General features: G+C 48.3%; 12 protein-coding genes across 12 annotated transcripts; 5 read left to right on the top strand and 7 right to left on the bottom strand.

The window, feature by feature from the left end:
• The first annotated feature begins 1328 nt into the window (after positions 1-1328).
• K460DRAFT_371319 (uncharacterized protein) lies at positions 1329-2959 on the top strand. The gene is made up of 2 exons (XM_040934330.1): positions 1329-2032; positions 2084-2959. Exons 1-2 carry the CDS (start codon positions 1375-1377, stop codon positions 2605-2607), a joined length of 1182 nt encoding a protein of 393 aa, XP_040782672.1. The 5' UTR covers positions 1329-1374; the 3' UTR covers positions 2608-2959.
• Positions 2627-3001, bottom strand: K460DRAFT_296241 (uncharacterized protein; the record flags this gene model as incomplete). Its single annotated transcript, XM_040929625.1, has 1 exon — positions 2627-3001. The coding sequence occupies one exon, from the start codon at positions 2999-3001 to the stop codon at positions 2627-2629; it is 375 nt and encodes a 124-aa protein (XP_040782671.1).
• Positions 3002-3109: 108 nt separating this feature from the next.
• Positions 3110-4343, bottom strand: K460DRAFT_202525 (uncharacterized protein). Its single transcript, XM_040927196.1, has one exon. It carries the CDS (start codon positions 3995-3997, stop codon positions 3299-3301), a length of 699 nt encoding a protein of 232 aa, XP_040782670.1. The 5' UTR covers positions 3998-4343; the 3' UTR covers positions 3110-3298.
• Positions 4344-4603: 260 nt separating this feature from the next.
• Positions 4604-4902, bottom strand: K460DRAFT_410716 (uncharacterized protein; the record flags this gene model as incomplete). The annotated part of the gene is made up of 2 exons (XM_040937405.1): positions 4604-4779; positions 4827-4902. The coding sequence occupies 2 exons, from the start codon at positions 4900-4902 to the stop codon at positions 4604-4606; spliced, it is 252 nt and encodes an 83-aa protein (XP_040782669.1).
• A 370-nt stretch (positions 4903-5272) lies between these two features.
• On the bottom strand, positions 5273-7231 carry K460DRAFT_245744 (uncharacterized protein; the record flags this gene model as incomplete). The annotated part of the gene is made up of 2 exons (XM_040927345.1): positions 5273-6788; positions 6906-7231. Coding segments are annotated over 2 exons (1842 nt in total), but the record flags the coding sequence as incomplete, so codon positions are not given.
• Positions 7232-8165: 934 nt separating this feature from the next.
• On the top strand, positions 8166-8588 carry K460DRAFT_250365 (uncharacterized protein; the record flags this gene model as incomplete). The annotated part of the gene is made up of 1 exon (XM_040927380.1): positions 8166-8588. A coding segment is annotated over one exon (423 nt), but the record flags the coding sequence as incomplete, so codon positions are not given.
• Positions 8589-9081: 493 nt separating this feature from the next.
• On the bottom strand, positions 9082-9687 carry K460DRAFT_421111 (uncharacterized protein; the record flags this gene model as incomplete). The annotated part of the gene is made up of 3 exons (XM_040938120.1): positions 9515-9687; positions 9304-9468; positions 9082-9250 (listed from the first exon to the last, which is right to left on the bottom strand). The coding sequence occupies exons 1-3, from the start codon at positions 9646-9648 to the stop codon at positions 9082-9084; spliced, it is 468 nt and encodes a 155-aa protein (XP_040782666.1). The 5' UTR covers positions 9649-9687.
• Positions 9688-9935: 248 nt separating this feature from the next.
• K460DRAFT_437145 (uncharacterized protein) lies at positions 9936-10436 on the top strand (the record flags this gene model as incomplete). The annotated part of the gene is made up of 1 exon (XM_040938416.1): positions 9936-10436. The coding sequence occupies one exon, from the start codon at positions 9936-9938 to the stop codon at positions 10434-10436; it is 501 nt and encodes a 166-aa protein (XP_040782665.1).
• A 653-nt stretch (positions 10437-11089) lies between these two features.
• On the bottom strand, positions 11090-14258 carry K460DRAFT_348229 (FabD/lysophospholipase-like protein; the record flags this gene model as incomplete). Its single annotated transcript, XM_040931376.1, has 6 exons — positions 11090-12038; positions 12086-12112; positions 12157-12211; positions 12256-12585; positions 12630-13139; positions 13238-14258. The coding sequence occupies 6 exons, from the start codon at positions 14256-14258 to the stop codon at positions 11090-11092; spliced, it is 2892 nt and encodes a 963-aa protein (XP_040782664.1).
• Positions 14259-14488: 230 nt separating this feature from the next.
• Positions 14489-17956, top strand: K460DRAFT_399124 (uncharacterized protein; the record flags this gene model as incomplete). Its single annotated transcript, XM_040936227.1, has 4 exons — positions 14489-14831; positions 14951-15240; positions 15295-16275; positions 16326-17956. The coding sequence occupies 4 exons, from the start codon at positions 14489-14491 to the stop codon at positions 17901-17903; spliced, it is 3192 nt and encodes a 1063-aa protein (XP_040782663.1). The 3' UTR covers positions 17904-17956.
• A 19-nt stretch (positions 17957-17975) lies between these two features.
• K460DRAFT_410710 (uncharacterized protein) lies at positions 17976-18554 on the bottom strand (the record flags this gene model as incomplete). The annotated part of the gene is made up of 2 exons (XM_040937404.1): positions 17976-18305; positions 18357-18554. 2 exons carry the CDS (start codon positions 18552-18554, stop codon positions 17976-17978), a joined length of 528 nt encoding a protein of 175 aa, XP_040782662.1.
• A 503-nt stretch (positions 18555-19057) lies between these two features.
• K460DRAFT_296976 (uncharacterized protein) lies at positions 19058-20828 on the top strand (the record flags this gene model as incomplete). Its single annotated transcript, XM_040929669.1, has 4 exons — positions 19058-19534; positions 19581-20298; positions 20348-20578; positions 20626-20828. 4 exons carry the CDS (start codon positions 19058-19060, stop codon positions 20826-20828), a joined length of 1629 nt encoding a protein of 542 aa, XP_040782661.1.
• Between the last annotated feature and the right edge of the window lie 357 nt (positions 20829-21185).

Genomic DNA, 21185 nt, shown 5'->3' with positions numbered 1-21185 from the left:
ACAAGAGGATGACGGATGGACACGCCATTCCGTCCGTCTCACACGCAGTGCTCAAGTTCTAGGCCGCTGATCGCTGTTCCAGAATGACGGTGCCGCTTCATTTATGCATGACACCACTCGCGAAAGGGGTAGAATGTATCTTCAAACGGTTCTACATAAGGAAACAGGACTCGACCATTAGGTTTCCTCAGCCAAATGTCTCCTCACTTATCTCCACAACCAGCATCGCCTTCTCCAGCTATGACATCCACACTCGTACCGCTACTGTCTCATGACTTACCACCCGGAGAAGAGTCTTTCTCACTGACCTCCTCCTCGGCCTACTCAGCCCCGTCTCCACCAGATCTGCCACCGCCGCCACCCCCGCCATCTTCGCCATCTTCGCCATCTTCGCCACCCCCGCCACCCCCGCCATCTTCGCCATCTTCGCCATCTTCACCATCTTCACCATCTTCGCCATCTTCACCATCTTCGCCGCCGCCTACCTGCCAGTTAAATGACGATCTGGAAGCCTTATGGCACAAGCCTCTAGATCTAGACGAGAATGGTAACGTTAAGTTTGCCGTTCTGCAACGTTTATCGTCGATAAAGGCAGGTCCATGCCGTGGGTTTACGATGGTGAAATGTATCCCCTTGGTTGACGGAACTGTCAAGACATGCCGGCTTAGTAGTTTCTCACTCACTACCGATCACGAAACTGTGAAGTGTCATAGGGAGGGGCGGGATGCACTTGACGATGCATGGACGGATGTTGACAAGACTAAATACGTCTTGATGGGGGAAGAGGATGAAGAGGTAAGGTCTTCCCGTATGCGTACCCTACTTAATTAACGCGTTCAGTGTGGCGGAGTAGAACTCTACTATCGGCGGGCTGATGGGTCTTACACGGAAATATTTGTTGAACTAAATCCAGATGGTTCTTGGGGTGAACTCAAAAGACGCTATGTATAATAGTCAATAAATTGTCCCAAATGCGAAACTTTATTTGGCGTAAAGCACTTGGAGGTGAATATCGCTTTTACATCCATAACCGTGCCCGCCAGAGTACGGTTAGTAGATTCGCTTCACATGACTAGATTGTTCACCTGTGTTTTCCGAACTGGTGGCGCTGACTGCCAGACATTTGCACCCTGCCACACATCATTCCTTCGAGAGGACGGTGCATGCCAAGTCAGGCCGACGCTAGAGGCCGACGCTAGAAGCCGACGCTAGAGGCCGACGCTAGAAGCCGACGCTAGAGGCCGACGCTAGCAATCTCGCTTCCGTATGCAGGAAGCTGCAGGAGGAAATGCCAGTGACAAGTATCGCGTTCTCCAGGACCTCCGCGAGATGAAGGAACCGCATGTTCTTGTATGTATTATCACCAACGCAGATATGACTGATAGGCCCATTACAGTGCCTCCAGAAATCGTTATACTATTCACGCAAATACTACCTGAAAGATCTGACCGATTCCAGGTTTCAGCGAAGCTACGTATGACATGCAGAAGCTACAACAACATACTACACGAGCCATTTCGCAAAGAATTCCTCTGTCATTATAGTCTCCGTTTCACATTACCCGGACTTCAGCATGCTCAACAGGGCGTTGGGTACCACCTATTCGAAGAAGTGAAATCGATCTCGTTCGATGGCACTTCTTTACTCCCGCAGCCCCGGGAGACTTTTCGAGACTGCAAAGCACTTGCACTACTCGCGGACTGGACCTGGACAACCATGTTGAAGAGCATCTCCCTATACTTAGTAAGCCTGGTAGAGATAAATCTTCTTCCTCCATCGCAGCCGGTGGATCAGACGCAAGCCGTTTACGATCGCTGGATTATGTCGGTGCGACAGGTTTTGTCCAGCCTTACGCCCAATCTGGAGAACCTTCAGATCTTACGACTGGCAAGGCCGCAGTTAGGGACCGCTCTCGACACCTGTACCTTATTTCCGCTGAACATGTCGGACATTATTTTCACTGCAGACTACTCGAGCCTTACTACGTTACATTTGGGCCTTACCTCAGACATCAGTCTTGCGAGTCTACACGGTAAATTTGGCTTCTGTTAGAGAATGGTCTAAGGGCTTACACGATGTTTAGGCAATCAGTATGGGCACCTTATCGCGCAAGGATGCAACAACATAACGACACTGAGGAGACTCGACATCCACATCCTCGTTAGTAGCAGGACAAGGGCTTGTGTGGAGGAGCACCGTCAATTCAGCGACGAATTCTGCAAGACACTGAACATTGCTAGCCTTACTCATCTCAGTCTGGCTGGCATGATCACAACTCACACTTACTTACACACACTGTTCAGACAAGTTACATCCGAACTAGTGAGCTTGGAGCTTTTCAGAATGCTGCTTCCGGATATGGCGGACTGGAACAAGACAGTCTCGACATTCGAGAGAGCAATATCTCTCAAAGTCCTGAAGCTGCATATCATCGCCCTCCCTTATGGCTTTCTCGTGAGCTTTGGTCCATTGCGTAGCTGCTCTTACTCCTGGTCCCGGGGCGATGCAAAGTTTGGGATTGCCGGATGCATTGCAGAGATGACCGACGCCAAATTAGATATATGGCGGAATCACATGTTCTGCACTCATGCGAAAAATCTTCATTAATTCTATTAGGATGACGAGCTCAGAACGATATACCATGAACCTTGTCAAGATGACTCAAAAGCCTCCTCTTGTCAAATCCCATATGTGCACATGAATAGTGAGGACAATGAAGCTCAGAATCGCTGTTATCTGCCATCTGCTGGCGAACATGTTCCTCTATGTGCTCGACATATTTGCTATGGTTTTCTATCTGCAAATACATGCCCTGTTTCGTGCAATACGGACATCGTCGAGGTGCCGCTAGAATCCCTTCTGCAATCACAGGTCCGTAAACGATGCTGGGATTGTGCGCATGTAGCTCGTTATGCTTGATCCATTCAAGGTCCGTCGAAACCCAAACCTTGCACTCTACACACAATCGAATCTGTGTAGGTATGGTTGCTTGAGTATACATATTATGATCTTCGCGGAGATGAAGGTGAAGGGCGGCAGGAGCTTTTGCGTAGAAGTCACAAGAGCTCCACTGACAGTGAAGTGAATTAGAACTGACATGGTCGCTCATGTGAGACGCAGCTGAGTCCGCACTGGAGAATTGGAAAGTACACGATGCCCATTCACAGCACCATGTAATGTCTTGTAGCCGCCTTGAAGCCTCGAGACTTTTAGCCTTTTGGGCACATCTAAGTAAATGCATCTTCAGAGGTATACTGCAGGAAATTAGTCTTCGTTAGAATGGTGAATAATTAAGGACCTACCGAGGTAATCGAATACCGCACCATCTACAAGCCCCTTGTGCATCAGGCTCAGCATCCAAGTAGTACGGTTCATACGCAACGGATTCAGCGGCTTTGATAAATGGCCGTAATATATCAGGGATTGTGTTGCAGGAAATTTCGTAAAGACAGGAGATTATCATCAACCGTGTTACATCGTATCTGAGCTGAATTTGTACAATTGAGGGCAGCGGAAACGGATCCTTGAGGATTGATGAACCTGTAGCAAAAGTCTTCGTATCCCGACATAAGTTGCGGAGGTCTAGTTGAGGTCCTAGCAATCTAGACACTGTTTGACCCTGTCCGCGCCCAATCAAGAGCGGCGCAAAGTCAATATTTATTAGTCGCTTGTCTCGCTGGGTAGCCGTTCTAACATCCCGAAGTAAGGTCGCAAAAGTTTCCTCATGTCCTGCTCTTTGAATCTGTGCATGCATAATTCTATGCAACACAGTTGGCTTCATCTCACACGATGATATGAGCCTAGATTTGTTTCCAGTCCGTCGGAGTACAGGCAAATGAACGAGATTTGGGCTATATGGGAGAGGCGTCCAATTGGGCCATTGTTGAACTTCACTAGCTTGATGAATTGCATCAATCAGCCCATCAGCAATTGCCATTGAAAGGAACAGAGTAACGGGACACATATGGCGCTTAGTAGGATCATCCACAAGAACCATCTCTCTGCTCCACTCTTGATTAGCAGTGTTACTTTCTCTACCCAAAGCTCAACTCACCTGCATCGCCGTTGAGATGTTTTCGTGTTCTCTCGGTTCTCGAAGCATATCACAAGCAATGCTCGCATTTCATTCTCGTATCGTGTCAAGAGGATTCTGGTGTCTTTGTAGTAAAACCCCTCCCTTAAAGCACCCTTGGGCTGCAACCCCAAATGAAATGCCAAGAGAATAGTAAACGCGACTTGAATGCGGTATCGAGGATGGTCAAACGCATGTGTATCATGAGCCCAGATGAAGGAAAAAAGGTCATGCAGGTCGGTCTCGAGTAGCTGCGGTTTCAGGGGCTGAAATTCTTGAGCATGGGAAGATTGAAATGAGGCAAAGTCGAAAACACGATAGTCGCAAGAGGTATCCATGTTGTTGTTGATGTTTAATCAAAGCTGCCTGCTTATAGGTATTTAATGTATAAAGGTGTGAACCAAACATCGCGATACAGGATCTGGGTTCAGGAAACAGAAACCTCGCTAACAGCAAAACGACGACAGTTACAAGTCTGGCTGCGCCACAACACTCGCCATCACCCACGATGAACCGCTTTCCTGCCCACTGCTATTCGTCTTGGTGCCATAAAGGGAACACGTATTGTACCAATACTATGAACGCGGATCCAATCAACATATTGCTCAGTATGACACAGCTTATGACATAGCTGAACGATCGAAGAAGTTCGAAGCGGCGAATATCGTTTCCGTCGTCAGTAGGGCAAGCTCCCTCGTGAACTGGCGCTATAGGAGTGTTAGTATCGAGAGCTCCATTGAATCACGCTGCATACCGTGCGACACTTGGTATGGGCTGGCGTCAGCGCCGGCGTAAGTGGATGCAGTTGCTGGGGAACCGGAGGATTCCATTATAGAGAGTAGTGGAACTTAGGTAAATGTTAACGTATCAGCCCTGGGGAAGACTGCACCTTTAATACAGCGGTCCTTCGCTTATGTCAACGGCACGGGGTGTACTTGGCCGAGTCCCCGTTGCCTGGTGGCTTACATTGCCCAAGCTTTTGGGACGCTGCCGAAAGACATCTCGCAGATTGGATGGTAGCAGACGTACATCAAAAGCAGCATTTAATTCGATATGTGAGGGAGAAGCTTCTTCGGCACTAAACTCCCTCTTACACTTAGTACATCAAAATCATCGTGTCGGCAGATCATTTTCCTCCGCCAATTCAGCCTTAAAATCCCCCTCGTCTGCTGATCTGCCAAGTGATATCGTGGATGGCGCATCCCCTAGGAAGAACCATGGCAGAAGTTGCCGATCCTTCTCTTCCAATGCCAAACCAGTGTCAGGATGTACCTTTTCTCGTCGGCATTCACACATATATGCAGATAATTTCTTCCATCTCGCCTCCATGAGTTCGAAATAACGATCTGCACACTTCTTACCTACGAGCTGACTATATTCAGTCCTACTGGGCCACTGTACTCTCCCATCGGGATATTCTACTTTTGTATACATCTCACGGCGTCCCTTGGGTCCATTTAACTGAACAATTGCGGCCGGCCCGGTTTTGACCTTCGCATAGCTGGGGTTTTCCTTAATCCGCTTCTTCTCCGCGCGTAGGTCGAAAATCGTGTCTTTGCCTTCTAGCTGCGAAAGAGCCTCAGCACCTCCAGGACAAAGCTCGGAACCCCTCACCATGTTGTGCCATGGGTATTTCGAAGTACCGGAGTTCACAATGTGTCGATCAAACCTTACGTTACCCGTTCGACATGGCCGTGTCGCCACTAGGGAGCCAAACTCTGTCATACCGTCCTCATAGTTGAACATCTCAAGCGTATCATCTCCATCAAGAGCTGCGAGTAGTGATTCAAGAGTCGCAGAAGCGTTCGCTCTATTCCCTGGAGTTGGAGATGGAGGGTTCACACTATTCGTCGGAGATGACGAGTTTGCGCTATTTCCTGTAGTTACAGCAGGAGGATTTGCTCCATTCCGCGTATTCGAGATCACTTGGGAGTGTGGAGACGGTTTCGGGTTCGGTTCTATGGCTTTCGGCTGCTTTGAAACGTATGGACCCAACAACTGTTCGACCTCAGACTGGCTATCAACTTCGAGGCTTTTAGCCAGATTATTAGCTAGAGGCTGCCTCTTCAGGTACTTGTCGAAATCTCCAGCGGTGATTCTTAATTCTTTTTGTTTGTTATTCTCCCAGCCATCCGTCAGCTGATGTAGAAGGGAGAGGGGAAGGCAATTCGTTCCCGCGGGGACACCGTTGCTGGTGTTACTTTGTTGAATCTGATTATCCTGTTTAGTAAGAGCGTCCATAAGGGCTTTTATTTCTTGTTCGTTGTCTGTCGTAAGCATGTCTGATTCTGTCGTGATCATGTATACTTCATACATGTTACGAGCTGCCACCGCCCAAATCTCTTCCTGATCTTTCGTGGGCTTGGTGATTTCAGCGACAGCGTCTTTATATGTTGCCTGAGACTCTTTAGACTGATTCGTAATCGTGTCGAATGTGGTTTTGGCATAATCTGACATTATGGCTTGAACCGGGATATTGTACTCCTTGAGCTTCTCAGGAAAAACTGCAAACCCATTGAGAAGCTTCTTCTTCTTATCTTTAAGAGTCGTTTCGTAATGCGCGATCAGCTCAGCATCTTCAGAGTCAGGAGGGTCTTTCTCCATTTCTTCAATTTCCCCTAGCATTGTAGACATCGCCGCTATTTGGCCATGAAGAGCACTGTCTGGAAACCTGTACTTCTGCAAGAGCGATTGTACGATCTGTTGGAGAATAATACTATTAGCGTCTTTGCTAATTTGTGCTTCCGATGCTCGGCTTTTTTTATTCCTTTTGTTCTCACGCTTTGTAATCTCTGTTATCTTCTCAGTCATGCGCTTTTTGATGGCTTCAGACGGCTCCTTGAGCTCAATTTCGGCATACTTCCTACACTCATCACGGATCTTATCCTGAATCTTGTTAATTGTCGCTTGTTGGTCTTTGTTCAGGTCTTTCCCATGCATGCCCCACCAGAATTTGACAAGGTGGTATAGACTACGCCAATGTTTTTCGATTTCCTTAGGGCGATCCTCTTTTGGCGCATTGCGAGCTTCCACGTTGTTCACTCGTCCTTGGTATGCATCCACCCCCTCGTGCTCGGAATCACTACTGGCGCCTTCATCAGCATCTTCTTTATATTCTTCACCAACGCCATTTTCCGGCTTCCATTCTGGGTGCACTTCCGGTTCTACTGGGTCGGAGGCTGGTTTGTATTTGTCGCGCCAACCTCGCAAGGGCTGCTTCCCCTTCGCTTTCTTACTTTGGCCTTCCTGCTGCGAAGATCCTGCGGGTGACTCGTGAGCTGCTGTTTCAAGCTCATTTGCCGCAGATGGAGAAGGAACCGGAAGCGTTGGGTAAGTGAAACCTTCAGAAGGAGATTCGGCATTCGGTTTGCTTTTTGGCTTCAACGCCAAAAATCGATTCTCGATTGAGGTTGTCATGTCGGCGTAAAGGAGGAAGAAAGTCTTCGGATAGTGTGATATAAGATTCTGATTGAGGCCTGCTCAATTGATGACGGGAGGAAGTCGTTGAGGGTATGAGAGATATCTGCCGTAGGGCGGGAGAATTTTTATATGAGGTCGTCCTAAAACAGTTTCCTGAGTTCGTACTATAGAAACATAATACGGAGCTGATACCTGAAACTGATCTCCGTTTATCAATGCTGCGGACATGTTTCCGTATCCATTACCCGCAAACAGAGCACCTGAACGAAGCGGCGTGCTATTTAACGTTTTGCTTAGACCAGGATACTGATCGCAATGAACGATGGCTCCTCTCCGAACAGTCCACTGCCTCCTTCTGAGCACCCTTCTGCTGGCCTCTACAGGGAATTCAGAAGCCACTTCTCCACCCACGGCACACGCAAAGCAGGCAGGACCAAGCGGCGCTGACCTTCTGAACCGCAGGATCATATCACATCTACCGTGGAAGAACATAACACACATTGCTACGGAGACTCCCACTACTGACGCGTTTGTACCACATCTGCGAGGGACCTGGAACGCTACACACACGGCGCATGCATCAGTCGTTGACACTCCGGGATCAATCTCATCCTGGGCTGGGAATGTCACTCAAACAGTGGAAGCTACTGGGACGATACCCCAATCCCTCCGACCAAAAGCTACAGTTACCGTCGGCGATGCAGGCAAGCTGGTCTTTTCACCATTGTCGCTGAACGCTACCGTTGGCTCAATGATTGCATTCGACTTTTTAGGATTGAATCATAGTCTAACTCAAAGCAATTTCTGGGATCCCTGTCAAAGCAACAAGATGTTCGATTCTGGGTTCGAACAGTTCAACCCTACAAATATGAGTGGAAGATTCGTATTAGAATACCAGGTGACCGATCCTTCTCCAAGATGGTTCTTCTGCGCTCAAAGGGTGAAGCGCTCCCATTGTCAAGCGGGTATGGTCTTCAGCCTGAACCCCAATGGCACGCACTCTCAATTTCTCCAGAACGCCTTGGCAGTTGTAGACGCTCCACCGACGGAGACAGAGACATCTTGCCAACTGCCGGCAGTTGGTATGGCCCCGAACAGGAGCACCTCTATTCCTTCAACCGGAACCTTACCTGCTAGGGTAGGCGTGAGTTCGGCCGCGATAATTCCTCCTATACTGAGTTCCGGTGGAGCGAGGAAGACATCTGGACTAGGATTCTTGTTAGCTTTAGCCCTTCTGTAGATAGATACGTAGTAATGAAATTGTCCCTCGACACGCTTAGTAACCATCGGACGCGATCATGACCATACGTTGAGGGTGCGACAGCGCACGGGAAGGTAACGTTCTCCGCGGGCGCGGGCCCAGTAGCATGCTATGGCCAATGTCCGTTTCACGAGTTACGGATCGCGTTGACGGGAACGCGAAGAGGTAAACAGACTACAGGCATGTGCCACCGGAGGTGACGTGATCGCAGGCCTTGGCACCACGCGACAAACTCAGCCACACACATACACACACGCCGCCGACACTCTTGTGTACATCGATAGCTCGACGATATGCACTTAAATACAAAAGTATATTATTCTCTACACTACACACAAGATGAATTGCCCGGTGGGCTGATGGCGCCTGTTACATTTGCCCAACATTGCACGTTGATGCGAACTTCTTCGCTTTCCGCCACAAATCGTTCCCAGTCTCCATCTCCACCTGAGATGACCATGAGGTTCACAGCAGTACCGTCAGTACCAGAGCACTGCCTGATCTCATTAGTATGTGCCTGTGCCTAACCAAGAGTTCGAGTCGCACGCACCATTCAAGAGCAGCCGCACCGTTTGGCACGCTTTCTGGGATTCGGAGCTTCGCTACTTGATCGCCTGCACAGTTCCTTGGGCTCGCGAAAGCAGAGACTGGCAAGAAGGTGTCATTCTGAAAGCTTAATGTCGCCTGACAAGTTGAGTTTCGGAAGTTCGTAAGCCTACTTCATGGTAAGAACGCTCTTCGATTGGCAAGGGTAGTGTTACTGGTAATGAAGCTCCTTCCCAGCCTGTACTTGAACCACTGGACTGGTAAGGATTGGCAATGGCTGATCGAATGGAATGATTTGGGTCATTCCAAGGCTTGCAAAGAGAGATAGGTATTTGAAGATGCTAGGCATTGTTAGAAAGAAGAAATGGATGTTTATGATTGTGATGGGACTCTGCTGTCGTAAAATGTGCATTGCTCCTGGCACCATCTTAAATCATTTCAAGCCCCATGAATATCCTACGAGTAACAGCATTCCGTCGCTTCTCACCGTATTCAGAGACATTGATTGGGACGCAAATATAATCCTGATCCCGGTCCCGGCTCCGGCTCCTGTTTCTGTTGGGACGAAACCTGGTATCTGCGAAGAACTGAGATAAAGGAGTCTTTTGTGGAGACAAAGTAGCATTGCTTCTCATCATGTACCCAAGTTATCCTAGTTATGTCCGGCACACCGATCTCTCTATCCGATTTGCTGTCCCCAACACTGATGTTGTGAAGAACATACTTCAGCACTGCGAAGACGACGATAATCTCCGCCGCAAAGCAGCGGGTAATATTCTTTACCCAAGGATCCAACGATTGGCTCGAATAATGTCACGACATCGAATTCAACTCGATACAATAAGTACAAACGAGTTGGGCATCACCTTGTTCCTACCCCCACCACCATGCCCACCTCCCAAGACGACGTTTAGAAACCTTTTCCCCAGATTCAGGCGACAGAAAATACCCGATTCCAAACTAGAAACTATTAACGAAGAGTCGGAAGCAGAAAACGAGGAACTATATAGGAAAGCAAGGGTTCAGTTTTCTAGCACCGAATGGATTACGCTCTATGAGTATCTTCCTGTTGACAAGCGGCATGCGGTCTATGTAGCTCCAGGCGAAGGTAATGAGTCCATAAGGCTCCACGTATAACGCGTGTAATTGAAAATCCTTCTTGATATCAAAATATTCCCACCACATCTATCGATCATGGCATCGTCTACGAATCGCGAAAGTCGATTCCGAGCGGCGCTTAGAACTCAATAGGCAAAAGACGTTCGTATAAACACCTTTAATAGAACCGTATTATTATACAAACCTTGTATTAGTATGGATTAACTAGTACTGCGTCTAGAAGACTCTACCTACGAACACGCCAGCGACCTTTATGCTTTGTCCTCCACATACACCTAAATTCTACTAACGTCTATCACAGCCCCTATAGCGAGACAACGCCATTGTCTGGCCTTCCACAATAACTCTATAGTATCTAATTGCTCTATATCGACCTCTTAACGCGCATCACCCGTAGCAGGCGCGTATAGTTAAGGTACCTACACGTTGTCTTAGGACAGGGTTTGTCTCGCTACACAGGGACGGACGTTCCCTCTAGCATCAACAAAAACTAAACTACAGTCAGGATTAGTTATAGTGTATAGGTATTACTATTTGCTAGTTAGGAAGTGCAACAGCAGTGCCCCTGCCAATTCGCAACGGGACGGCAGCGTGTGGTCCTTCTCACTATGCTAGTATCGCGCCGCGGACGCCAAGATGGGAATGATTAAGAGCGGGATAATTCGTTTCATCTATTCACATCTATATACAGCGATCTCACTACTACACCGGGTCTGAAAACGAACACGTTTTGTACCACGTTTACTCTGGCGAGGTCGTGAGATGCTGCATCGCTTCTTTGGAAGTGCTGGTAGTGGCTTCTCGTTTGATACATGGTTGATTGTGCCGAATGGACTTATTAGCATTTGATCCTCAATGAGCTTCGCCAGAGTCGTCGGAAAGCCGCTGAGTAACTTTGGTGTGCTTGTAATGCCTCGGATAGAGAAGGCAATGAGTTCATCTACCGATTCGGCGCGGAATGTGATGCGCCTCTTGAACGGTGGGAGGCCTTTAGGTACAGATTGCACACAACGAACAGGAGTCCCTTGTATCAGAAACCACGACGTCGTATCTAGAAGTTGACTGTAGAGGTGTCGTAAGCCCTCTTTTGGGATGTCAAGACGGCAGAAAATGTAGCCAGTACACATGTAGTCGCCATTCTCAAGTTGGGGAAGCTCATCAAGCTCGAAGTAAAACATCGAAGCAATCATCGCGTCTAAGACTGCCGTTACTGCAATCTTGTCTTCCTGGACTACTTCCAATACGCTCGCCTTCAGACTCGGAATCTGAAGCACATCATCCAGTCTGGGCTCTGTTCCCGTGAAGCGTACATTGAGACGATGATATCTGGGGCGTAAACTTAGTGCAATCGAATTGTAGAAGCGTTTCCAGGCGTCTTCGCCGTCTAAGCTGCGCTCGAAGCTTCTGAATAGTCGCCTGTAGAATCGGAGACTGGTAGGCGGTCCAAAACTTGCGGACGCCGAAGATGTGCCAGTTCCAAGTGAGAGAAAGAAATCGGGATCTACTTTGCTAGGCCATATAAACCTTGCTTCCCATTGTGCTATGTTCGCAGGATTGTTATGCTGAAGCCCTCCATCCTGGAAGATTCCCAATGTGCGAATCGCTTGGGGCTTGAAGAACCTACTCCGCGATTAATGCGAAGAATCTAGAGATCCTATAATGCTTACCAAGGTGCAGCTGATGTACAACAGGCCCTATTTCATTAGCTGAAGTACATGGTCTAGAAGACATAACTTACGCATCACTAACAGTGATGTCATTATGTGCTTTCTCAGCACGGACAACGTCATACCCTACAATAATAAGACTGGAAATCTGAGGGTGTCATCTTGCTCACCGAGATCATCAGGACGCATTCCCCCATTGTAGTTTGTGAAGAGCCATGGCAAACAGTCATGAACAGCCGTCGTTGTGACTGCAACCTTGGTGTCGTTGCGTAATGGGTTAAACATTTGTATCGGGGAGTCGAGGGTTATCCTAAATGCTTCTTGCACTGCAGTAAGACTGTACTGTCCATCCTCAAGGTAGGCTACTAGTAGCTGAAGTGTTCTAGCAAGCATTACTTTACGTTTGTTGCCGAAAGTTTTGCCAGCGACTTGCTCAAATCGTTGAATAGATTCCGTGGCACCCCATTGCAGCAAGAACATGCCAATAACAACTAGCCCACCTGTTCTTGTTAGCCTAGGAAAAATACCGTGGACTAGATCTCACCAGCTGAAGTGCCACACACGAAATCGAAATGGTCTTTGACTGAACAGCCAAGCGGGGCAAGCGAGTTGTCAAGATGCTCGAGAAACATAAGAGGGACCACTCCCCGTACACCTCCGCCATCTAGACTGAGAACGCGTATACCTGCCGTAGGGGGGACGAAGCGGAAGGTTGAGTTTTGGTAACTCACTCCACACAAAACACATTCTGATATATCGTAGGTATTCTTCTCAGAGTGCGATCGACGACCAAATATCTTAATACAAGGATCGCATAGCGCATGACCACATGCAAGAACCTTCTCTGGCATCCGCAACAAGCAACAGAAACATGAGCGGTGGCTTTTAAGGTTAGCTAGGTGAGGGTGATGCGTGCTAAGTATTTGGCGGTGTACTTCGCTCGCAGACGATTTGCCGCTGTTGTAGAGTGTGAATACATCATGAAATTCGTGAAGGGTAGCAGACAGGAATTTTAATTGAATGTCTTCATGAGCAGTATGCGAAGAAATGGCAGCTTTGCATGAAGCAGCGTAAAGCTCCTCGAAAAGATATTCGGGTGCGAAGTCTGCAGATATTAAAGCGATAGATCTTAGGCTATGACGGCGAACTTACTATGGGCATTTGGTGGATAGCTAGCAAGCAGCAAAGCTGAAGCTATAATCGGTGCAGCAAAATGCCAAAGCCAAGCTTGACTAGGAAGCTGACTTAGGAAGTCTACGAGACAGGCCTCGAGAAGCTCGGTTGAAAACCCGTGGGGTCGCGACGCACTAGAGAAATGAAAAGAGGCATCGCTACTTAGGCTGCCTATAGCCTGTTTTGTGAGTGTTTGAAAATGTTTGAAACTGAATTGAGTGAAAGTGTTAGCACGTTCCTGCATTGATGCCTCAGACATGGCCAACACGCGTCTTTTCAGTGCTCGCGCACGCACTCCCGTTGATTTAGAGGCATGTAGACCAAGAACTTCGATCTCCCCAAACTGTCGCTTAATGTCGCGCTGTATGTTAAGTGGATCTTGGTAGCTCCTCATATTCTGCATAGCCTGGAAAAGTAGGATAGCAGCCTTGTTCGCAGCGATTCTTTCGTCAAACGTGTCGGATGTAGTTTCCACAACTAACAGTATGCGGGGCACCGTTGGCAGACCGGAAGCCGTTAGCGTAGTCGCCTGGCTAGCTAACCATTTGGCAACAGCTTTGGGGCCACCTAGGTCGCTCACAAAGCAGCAAATAACACTAGAGAAAGGTGAGAAGATGCGTCCACATAATGTCGTGTTGATGTTTATAGCTTTCGAGATTAGCCATGATGTTGCCGGCCTCGAAGATTGGGCGAGTGCAGGGTTAGGCGGATGGAGATGTGGATTCTGGATACCACAATCAATGATAAGAAGCGGGGCACAACCACTTCGCAATCGGGCAGAGGACCAGAGGTACACCTCTTTATGTACGGGTACCGAGACGTCGCCGCCGAGGAGGCTGTCCAGAAGAATAGCCTTCGACCTTTTTCCAACAAATGTCACAAAAGATGGCCTGCAGTTATTCTCCAAAGAGCTACCTGTGTCGCAAGCGGCAATTTCGTGGTACGTCAGCTTATTCTCGCCTGGGGAAGTCTCGAATGATATCCACGGAAAAGGATTCATGGTGAAGTGAAGAACAGAGAACAGCCCATGCGCAGCAATTTATGTCCTTCGAAGACGCTGTTATCTGGCATGCTGTCTACTGGGGCATCCAGATCACGATTCGCGTTCCCGGGTACAGCCAACAGTTTCACCGTCACCGCGATGCGCCCTCGAACCTGTGTTCGACCTTCGAGTGTCTTTGTCGATTTTAAATGGCATTGACCTTGCAATACTCACATGTACGAAACGCTATGGATATCCCTGATGCAGACTTCGCTACGGCAAAATCAACTTGTTACCGAGGCCTCGTCCGAGTGGCGCTACATGCGCTTGACTTCGATCATCGATTAGCCGTAAACAAACACCGGGAAGTCGCGCAACAAAATGTTAAACGCCTAGAAAAGATATTCGAAAGAGTTGGTTGTCTCCGATTGCAAGAGGATAATGTGGTTAATGCAGTTATTCCTGATGACGACCTAAGCGTAGCTTTAGCCTCACGTGGAATGACTTTAGATGAGTTGCGCAGTGTTCAATGGCCACAGGATGCACCGGTACTGGATCTAAGGAATGTAAAATGTCTGTCAGGATTGCACCGTATCAAGGCGGCCCAAAGATTCTTAGATGAGAACGACAAATGGTGGATCGTGAGACTCTATTCTTATGGCAAGTCATGATGATGATACGACTTTAGAAATGAGTTGACTAAATAACAGAAACACCCAAACCAATTCTCATCCGCATCGTTGAGTCGTATTCCAACGAAGAGAAGCCTTCAGATGGCGAGATCTTCCGCAAGATACGCTTATACCACAGGGAAGGCAACGAAGAGGCTGAAAATCGGTGGTGGAGTCGCCTCGATAAATCCAAGCCCAAAGATTTGCGCCAATTACTTAAAAGAACTAAGCTTGCTTTAAAATTTGATGCACTTATAGACATGCCAGGGCTGTGGGCGAAAGTGCAGATTGGGGCCCTTCACAGACTTCTAGTATTGAAATGCGATGAGGTACTTATATTTCTATATGCGTTGGATAGATCGCTGGGTTTCTAACGTTCCTAGGAGATGATAGAGTATCTGAGCCATGTCGTAGAGGCCTGGAAAGGCTTTCTACGCTGCGGACAAACGACCTTGCCTTTCTCGGTTGTGGACACGGCCACCGTGCAAAATCTCGAACTTCTGGTACCTAAATATTCAGATATAGACAAAGAATCAGTGGTTGATCTTATGGAACGCAGGGTCATATTTCCTTCGCAAGTTGACCAACGGATACGAAAGAATTTGGTCGACAACATCTGCGCCTTCCCAGGTGCCATTCCATCTCTGCGAACTTTCTTCGAGATGCTAAAGTATCTGGAGCCAATATGCGAGGCTCTGAGACAACTTTTAGGCGAAAACCTAAAGAATACCATTCGGTCGAGCCTTATGGGACGGTTTTTTGCCCCTGCCAAAACATTGGTACAGGCCTCGGAGACCGAGGATGTGGAGATTAAACCAACAATCAATAAGGAAACGAAGGCGATGATTGCATATACAGAGTTGTGGGCATTTTGTGGGCGTCACTCTGATGGGTTGACTGCGTTTACACCAAGAAAAGAGGTCAGTGGCGCAAAACCGCGTGTCAATGGGCCAAATCCAGTGATCTGGCAGCACCTTGCTAGATTTGCGATATCGAGAGGTTTCAGGATACCACATGCTGAAGCATTAGTAGAAAAGGAGGGTGACTTTCAGTCTCAACTTGCTTTAGAGTACCTCCAAAAAGCCAACCCAACCACACCCCGCTTTAGCAGTGCTCACGTCCAGCAAGTTCTAGTTGCTAGCCAAGTAGAGGACACCGCTCGTAGTAGCGACAGGTTTGACACGGATACGGAACATATGAATATAGATAGGCGAAGTGGTCGTCCCTTCGCACGAGTCTTCGCAAAGGACAAGGAGATACTTTTTTTCCCACGGATATATGACACAACGCCTTGCAAACACGCTAGTTTATCTCTTATGCGCCACGACCTCTACTCGCGTATCTTCGGTCGTTTCGAGTTCCAGGTTGGTACAGCGTCATTAACCCAAACCTCGTTTATGCTGACATGACTAAGATTGACGACTTTGGGCCACCCACAAGTGTCCTAACAATGACGGAGGCAATGGATATTGATACCCCTAGCGACTCCGTGGAATTACTCCTGCGATGTGAGGCCCTTAAGGAGGAGAATCGTAACCTCCAGGTTCAGCGTGATGAGATCGAAAGGAAATACACCACAGATCACAATAGACTCGAGCAACTTAAGAAGGATTTGGCCATCGCCCGGGAGCGAATTGAGAGCACTAACTCCAAATATGATCAGGTCAATACGCTATACCTTAGGCTAAAGCAGACGCCTAACGACACCGCGGAATTACTCCTGCGTTATGAGGCCCTTCACGAGGAGAATCGTAGCCTCCTCTTTCAGCGTGATGCCCTCGAAGGGAAATACACCGCAGATTGCAGCGATCTCCGGAACAATTTGACTAATGCTCAGGAGCGCATCGAGCGAGCTACCTTCGAATATGACCAGATCAACACACTTTACCTTGGACTGAAGCAAAAACATAGCACCTGTCAGGCGACTATCGACCATCTTCGCAACAAGGCACCAGATATGACAAAGAGAAAGAAGAAGCTTGAGTCCAGACGTGCACAAATCCAGCAGGAGCGCAACGACGTTCAGCAGAGTTCTGAGTCAAATGCGTTGATCAGGATAGAATCTGCGGCAGCGAGTGTGGAATTTCTGGAAGGTAATGACGAGCTCATACTAGAGGACCAGCGACCTTGTGAATGGAATTCGTGTTATAATGGGGAGCAGCATGAGATATTCATCGCTCTTTCTAACGCCGCAGATGGCAACATGCGGGGTTATAGCTATCTGCTGAGTCAAGACCCTCTTGAGGCTATCACTAGCATCGAAAAATTATTGCGCGAGGCTAAAGAGCGATTCAGCCAGAGTCAATACGGTGCCATGACCATCCTGGGAAAGCATCTTACACCAATGACGCCTACATATCTCTTACAATGTTTGGCGCAAACCCGCACTATATTCATCGGTCCATCATCCATCTTAGCGGCATATAACACAGGAACAGCTCTCATGAAGGCAAGTTCATTGCAGGGCCCATCCACTATCGCGGAGGTTACTCGGGGCATACGGAGGCAACGAGATGATAGCGATGATGATGATGAACGCCTGGAGACTATTACAGCGAGCACAACTGACGGACGCATCATAAGATATGCGAAGACTAAGCTTACGGAAAAGAGAAGGCTTCTAGAAGCAGAACCAGAAGAGGTAGTAGGAGAAATGAGGCTTCTAGAACCCGCACCAGCCCCAGCGCCAGAAGCAGTGGCAGAGGAAGCGAGGCTCATAGAACCAGCTCCACCAAAGGTGGTGAAGGACAGGTGGATTCTAAAACCGGCGCCAGACGCGGCAGAGGAAGGGAGGCTTCTAGAACCAGCACCAGGAGCAGAGGAAAGGGATGCCGCTGAAGCTACGTCTACTACATCTGTCAGGCCAGCCTGGGCTCCTCTGGATTCAAATATGCAGTCGAAAACTGTTTTGAAGAAGAAAAGAAGGAAATTCCCAGGAATGTTTAACGCTAACGATTCAGTTTCAGATTCAGATTCAGATTCACAGCATTAGATGCAATCATTGTAAATTAGGAAACTGAAAGTATCTAATCTATTCAAGCATGTTGAGAAGCCACTCTCAGACTTATCGATCATTGCCTGGCATCTTCGAGGGGAGCACCACGTTCATTGGCAACGGACTCGAGGTACGACTTGGAATTATACGGGGCGGAGTGGCCGAAAGGCACCAGCCCTCTCTTGACTGGTAGCTTGGTGGCGGTTCCTGCATCTCTTTTGCCATCTTCCCACTTGCGAGCGAATCTGGGGTTTGCTCTCTGTCGCTTGTTCCGGGCATATATGGTGGCGGCGGGGAAAGAGAAGAAGCCCCAATAACCCTCACACGCCCTTCGGAGATCCCTTGGCTAAGACTCTGATAATGCGATGGCCGTTTCACGATAGGTCCACGATCTTCGACCTATTGGCATTAGTACGCGAAAGTTGCCGTGAAGTAGGAAAGACAACGTACATAGTCTTGGAGATGAGGTGGCCAGCTATGGCCGCTCTCTTCTGTAGAAAACACGAAGGGAGTTGTGCCGGGCTTTTCGATAATAATCGAAATGCGAACCCGTCGATCAATGGCATGGAGCTCCGCAGATTTCTTGAAAATGCCGGAGTAGCGAGTGTTGAAGGATCGGGTGATGTCTTGGGGAAGTGCTTTAGGCATGCTGGAAGCTGACTGAGCGATTGAGAAACGAGTTGTAGAAAATTGGGAGTATTGATCGAGCAAGATGCTTGAAAGGTGTTTGATCGGAGTGAATGAGTAGTCCTGGTTGCTGTTCTCCAGCATTTTAAAGGCGCAAGCTCGCGAGCCTGCAGCGCCTCCCAGGAGGTCGTTAACAGGAAACGGTAGTTCGCATCGAAGGCGCAGCGTTGTATGAAACGCGCTAGTGAAGTAAAGCGGTTAATAGGCGAAATTCGCCTTACCAAATGTCGCGCTACCAGAATTGAGGATTAGCGGCAGGTGTGCGCCACGGCTTGCGTCACCCTTTGCCACGCAAACAAGGTACAGCTTCATGGGCTCTGTACGTACCACTACAGTAAACCGTTGAAGGTCACGGTAGACCTCAGACAACTTTCAGACTGCGGCTTTGAGACCAGAGCCTAGAAGATGAACAGCTTATAGCCCGACCGAGCGTATGGCGCACGGCATCCAAACTCCAGGGCAACATGCAAGTCACAATCATTTATGTCATTTCGTACGCTTCAGCACTAGGACTGCTTTTACTTTGGAGGCTATGTCAATTTCTTACCGCGCAGGCCCGCGAACATGTTTTCTCCAAAGTTTCAAGATGGGTCGTTCATACAGTAATTCTCCCGAGATTCAACGGAAGCTCGGATGTAACCATACTGGTCGGACTCATCATTGCACTCCTCTTCGTTGCAAACATTATTGGTTCCGTTCTCTCAATTCGCAATCGAGCCGAAGCATCATTGCGTTTGGCGAGACTCTGCGCTACTAACCTTGTATTCCTATACCTTGGTGGTAGATCCAATATAATGTTGGATAGAATATTTCGACTCTCTCATACGGAACAAAACGTCTTACATCGATGGATTGGCCGTGTAACTATCGCTGAGGGGTTGATCCATGGTACGCTTGGAATAATTGAACTGAAGGCCATGATACGGCCAAAAGACCTCTCGGTATGTTGAATATGAAGCTTAGATGCGCAGTACCTGATCAAAGCAGCTATACGTGCTTGTAGGCTTAATCGCTGTGGTTTCGATAGTCTGCATCCGCCGTAGGATGTATGAAATTTTCCTTCAAACACATTCTCTTTTTGCCGTTGCCTCTTTAATCCTACTTTGGATGCATGTGCGTCTTCTGGATACATATTTGATCGTCTGTCTTTCCACCGCCGCCTCCCTTTATCTTCTCCAGAAAGTATCATGGCTTTTATATTTCCTTTATCAGAATTTTGGGTCCGGGCCACCATGTCAAGCGTCTATTTCGCGTACTTTGCATTCTGGCCGAGGCGAGGAAGTTCTTCAAGTACGAATTGCTACCAAAAAACGTTGGGTCGTAACCCCTGGACAGTTCGTTTATCTCACGTTGCCACACCTTCGAAGTTTGGGTCTCGGAATGTTGGAATCGCATCCCTTTATGATTGCTTGGGCTACTGTAGACCAAGAAGGTAAAGCTACCTCAATCATGCTTCTTGTACAGTCTTGCAGAGGTTTTACGCGAAGGTTACATCTTGCGAATACGCTTACTCCTGCACTTATCGATGGACCTTATGGAGGAGCCGGCTTAAATTCGTTCAATAACTACGACAAGGTCCTACTTATGTCAAGCGGCATCGGTATTGCCGGCCATCTATCCACAGCCAGGTACTTGCTACTCGCTCATGACCTTCGGACTGCGCGAGTAAGAAGATTGACCATGACTTGGTTGTTAGAGACTCAAGGTACTTTTGGCGCAGCCCTCCCGTATGCCCCTCTGCTAATCAAGATCAGATCAAATGCGTTGGGCAGAGGAATTTCTTTGTGCGTTGGTGGATATGGACGATCGACAAATCCTGACCATTTTTTGCTATTATCCCAACCAGACTGACGGCTCCGCAGAAGGTCATGTGTCCAGTTTCGAAACACCGAGGAAGAGGATTATTCCGCGAGATGACACGCTTAGTATGGCATGGCTCATTGAGCATGAATGGTGCGCAGAGGCAGGAAACATGCTTGTCGGAGGTAGGTCGTCGTCACTTGGAAATCCATGCACATCTAACCCGAACTAGTTTGCGGGAGCCCTCAATTTGAGCTACGTGCGAGGCAGGCTGTTAAGTCCCTTCCCTATGATATCGACCTCAAGAATAGTGTATTTCAGCCCGATGAGACTCAAGCTAGCAAGCTGTCAGGCTTTAGATACTGCAAGGGTAGCGGCGAGGGCAAGGGCATGGAAAAGATTATTGACCATGTCAAGGCCAATGAAAATGTGTAGTTATAGATAGAAAGATGATAAAAAATGCAAGTCGTTCGCCCCACTTTGCTTGCGGGCCTTGATCACGCCGACGGGCATGCTGGATGGCGTCCAAAGCTCGGCGCTTATTGAGTCCAGATAGCCAATGAAATCAACAAGGCACACAATTTGGCGCTTTTGCCACGTTTACGCGCTTGGTGAGACGCTACGCATATGCATGCATCGCGCCATCGAGAACGATTGCCGATCGCTGCATGCGATGGCATTGGCCATCTGTTTCCCCACAGTTTGGCTGCATGCAAGGTTTCCATTCGCCGCCTGAAGACCGCATACCTATTTCGGCAAACAGTTCGCGCAAGCCTTGTGCGGTATGCATCC

Source organism: Cucurbitaria berberidis, assembly GCF_010015615.1.
Source record: "Cucurbitaria berberidis CBS 394.84 unplaced genomic scaffold K460scaffold_7, whole genome shotgun sequence".
NCBI lineage: Eukaryota > Fungi > Ascomycota > Dothideomycetes > Pleosporales > Cucurbitariaceae > Cucurbitaria > Cucurbitaria berberidis.
The sequence above is the reverse complement of the archived record's forward strand: the minus strand, read 5'-3'. Positions and strand labels throughout refer to the sequence as shown.

Excerpts from the sequence above, each read along its gene's own strand:
- K460DRAFT_202525 (XM_040927196.1), bottom strand. The coding sequence starts at position 3,997 with ATGGTTCTTGTGGATGATCCTACTAAGCGCCATATGTGTCCCGTTACT.
- K460DRAFT_371319 (XM_040934330.1), top strand. The coding sequence starts at position 1,375 with ATGACTGATAGGCCCATTACAGTGCCTCCAGAAATCGTTATACTATTC. Across the intron at positions 2,033-2,083 it reads CAGTCTTGCGAGTCTACACG|GCAATCAGTATGGGCACCTT; the intron begins GTAAATTTGGCT and ends CACGATGTTTAG.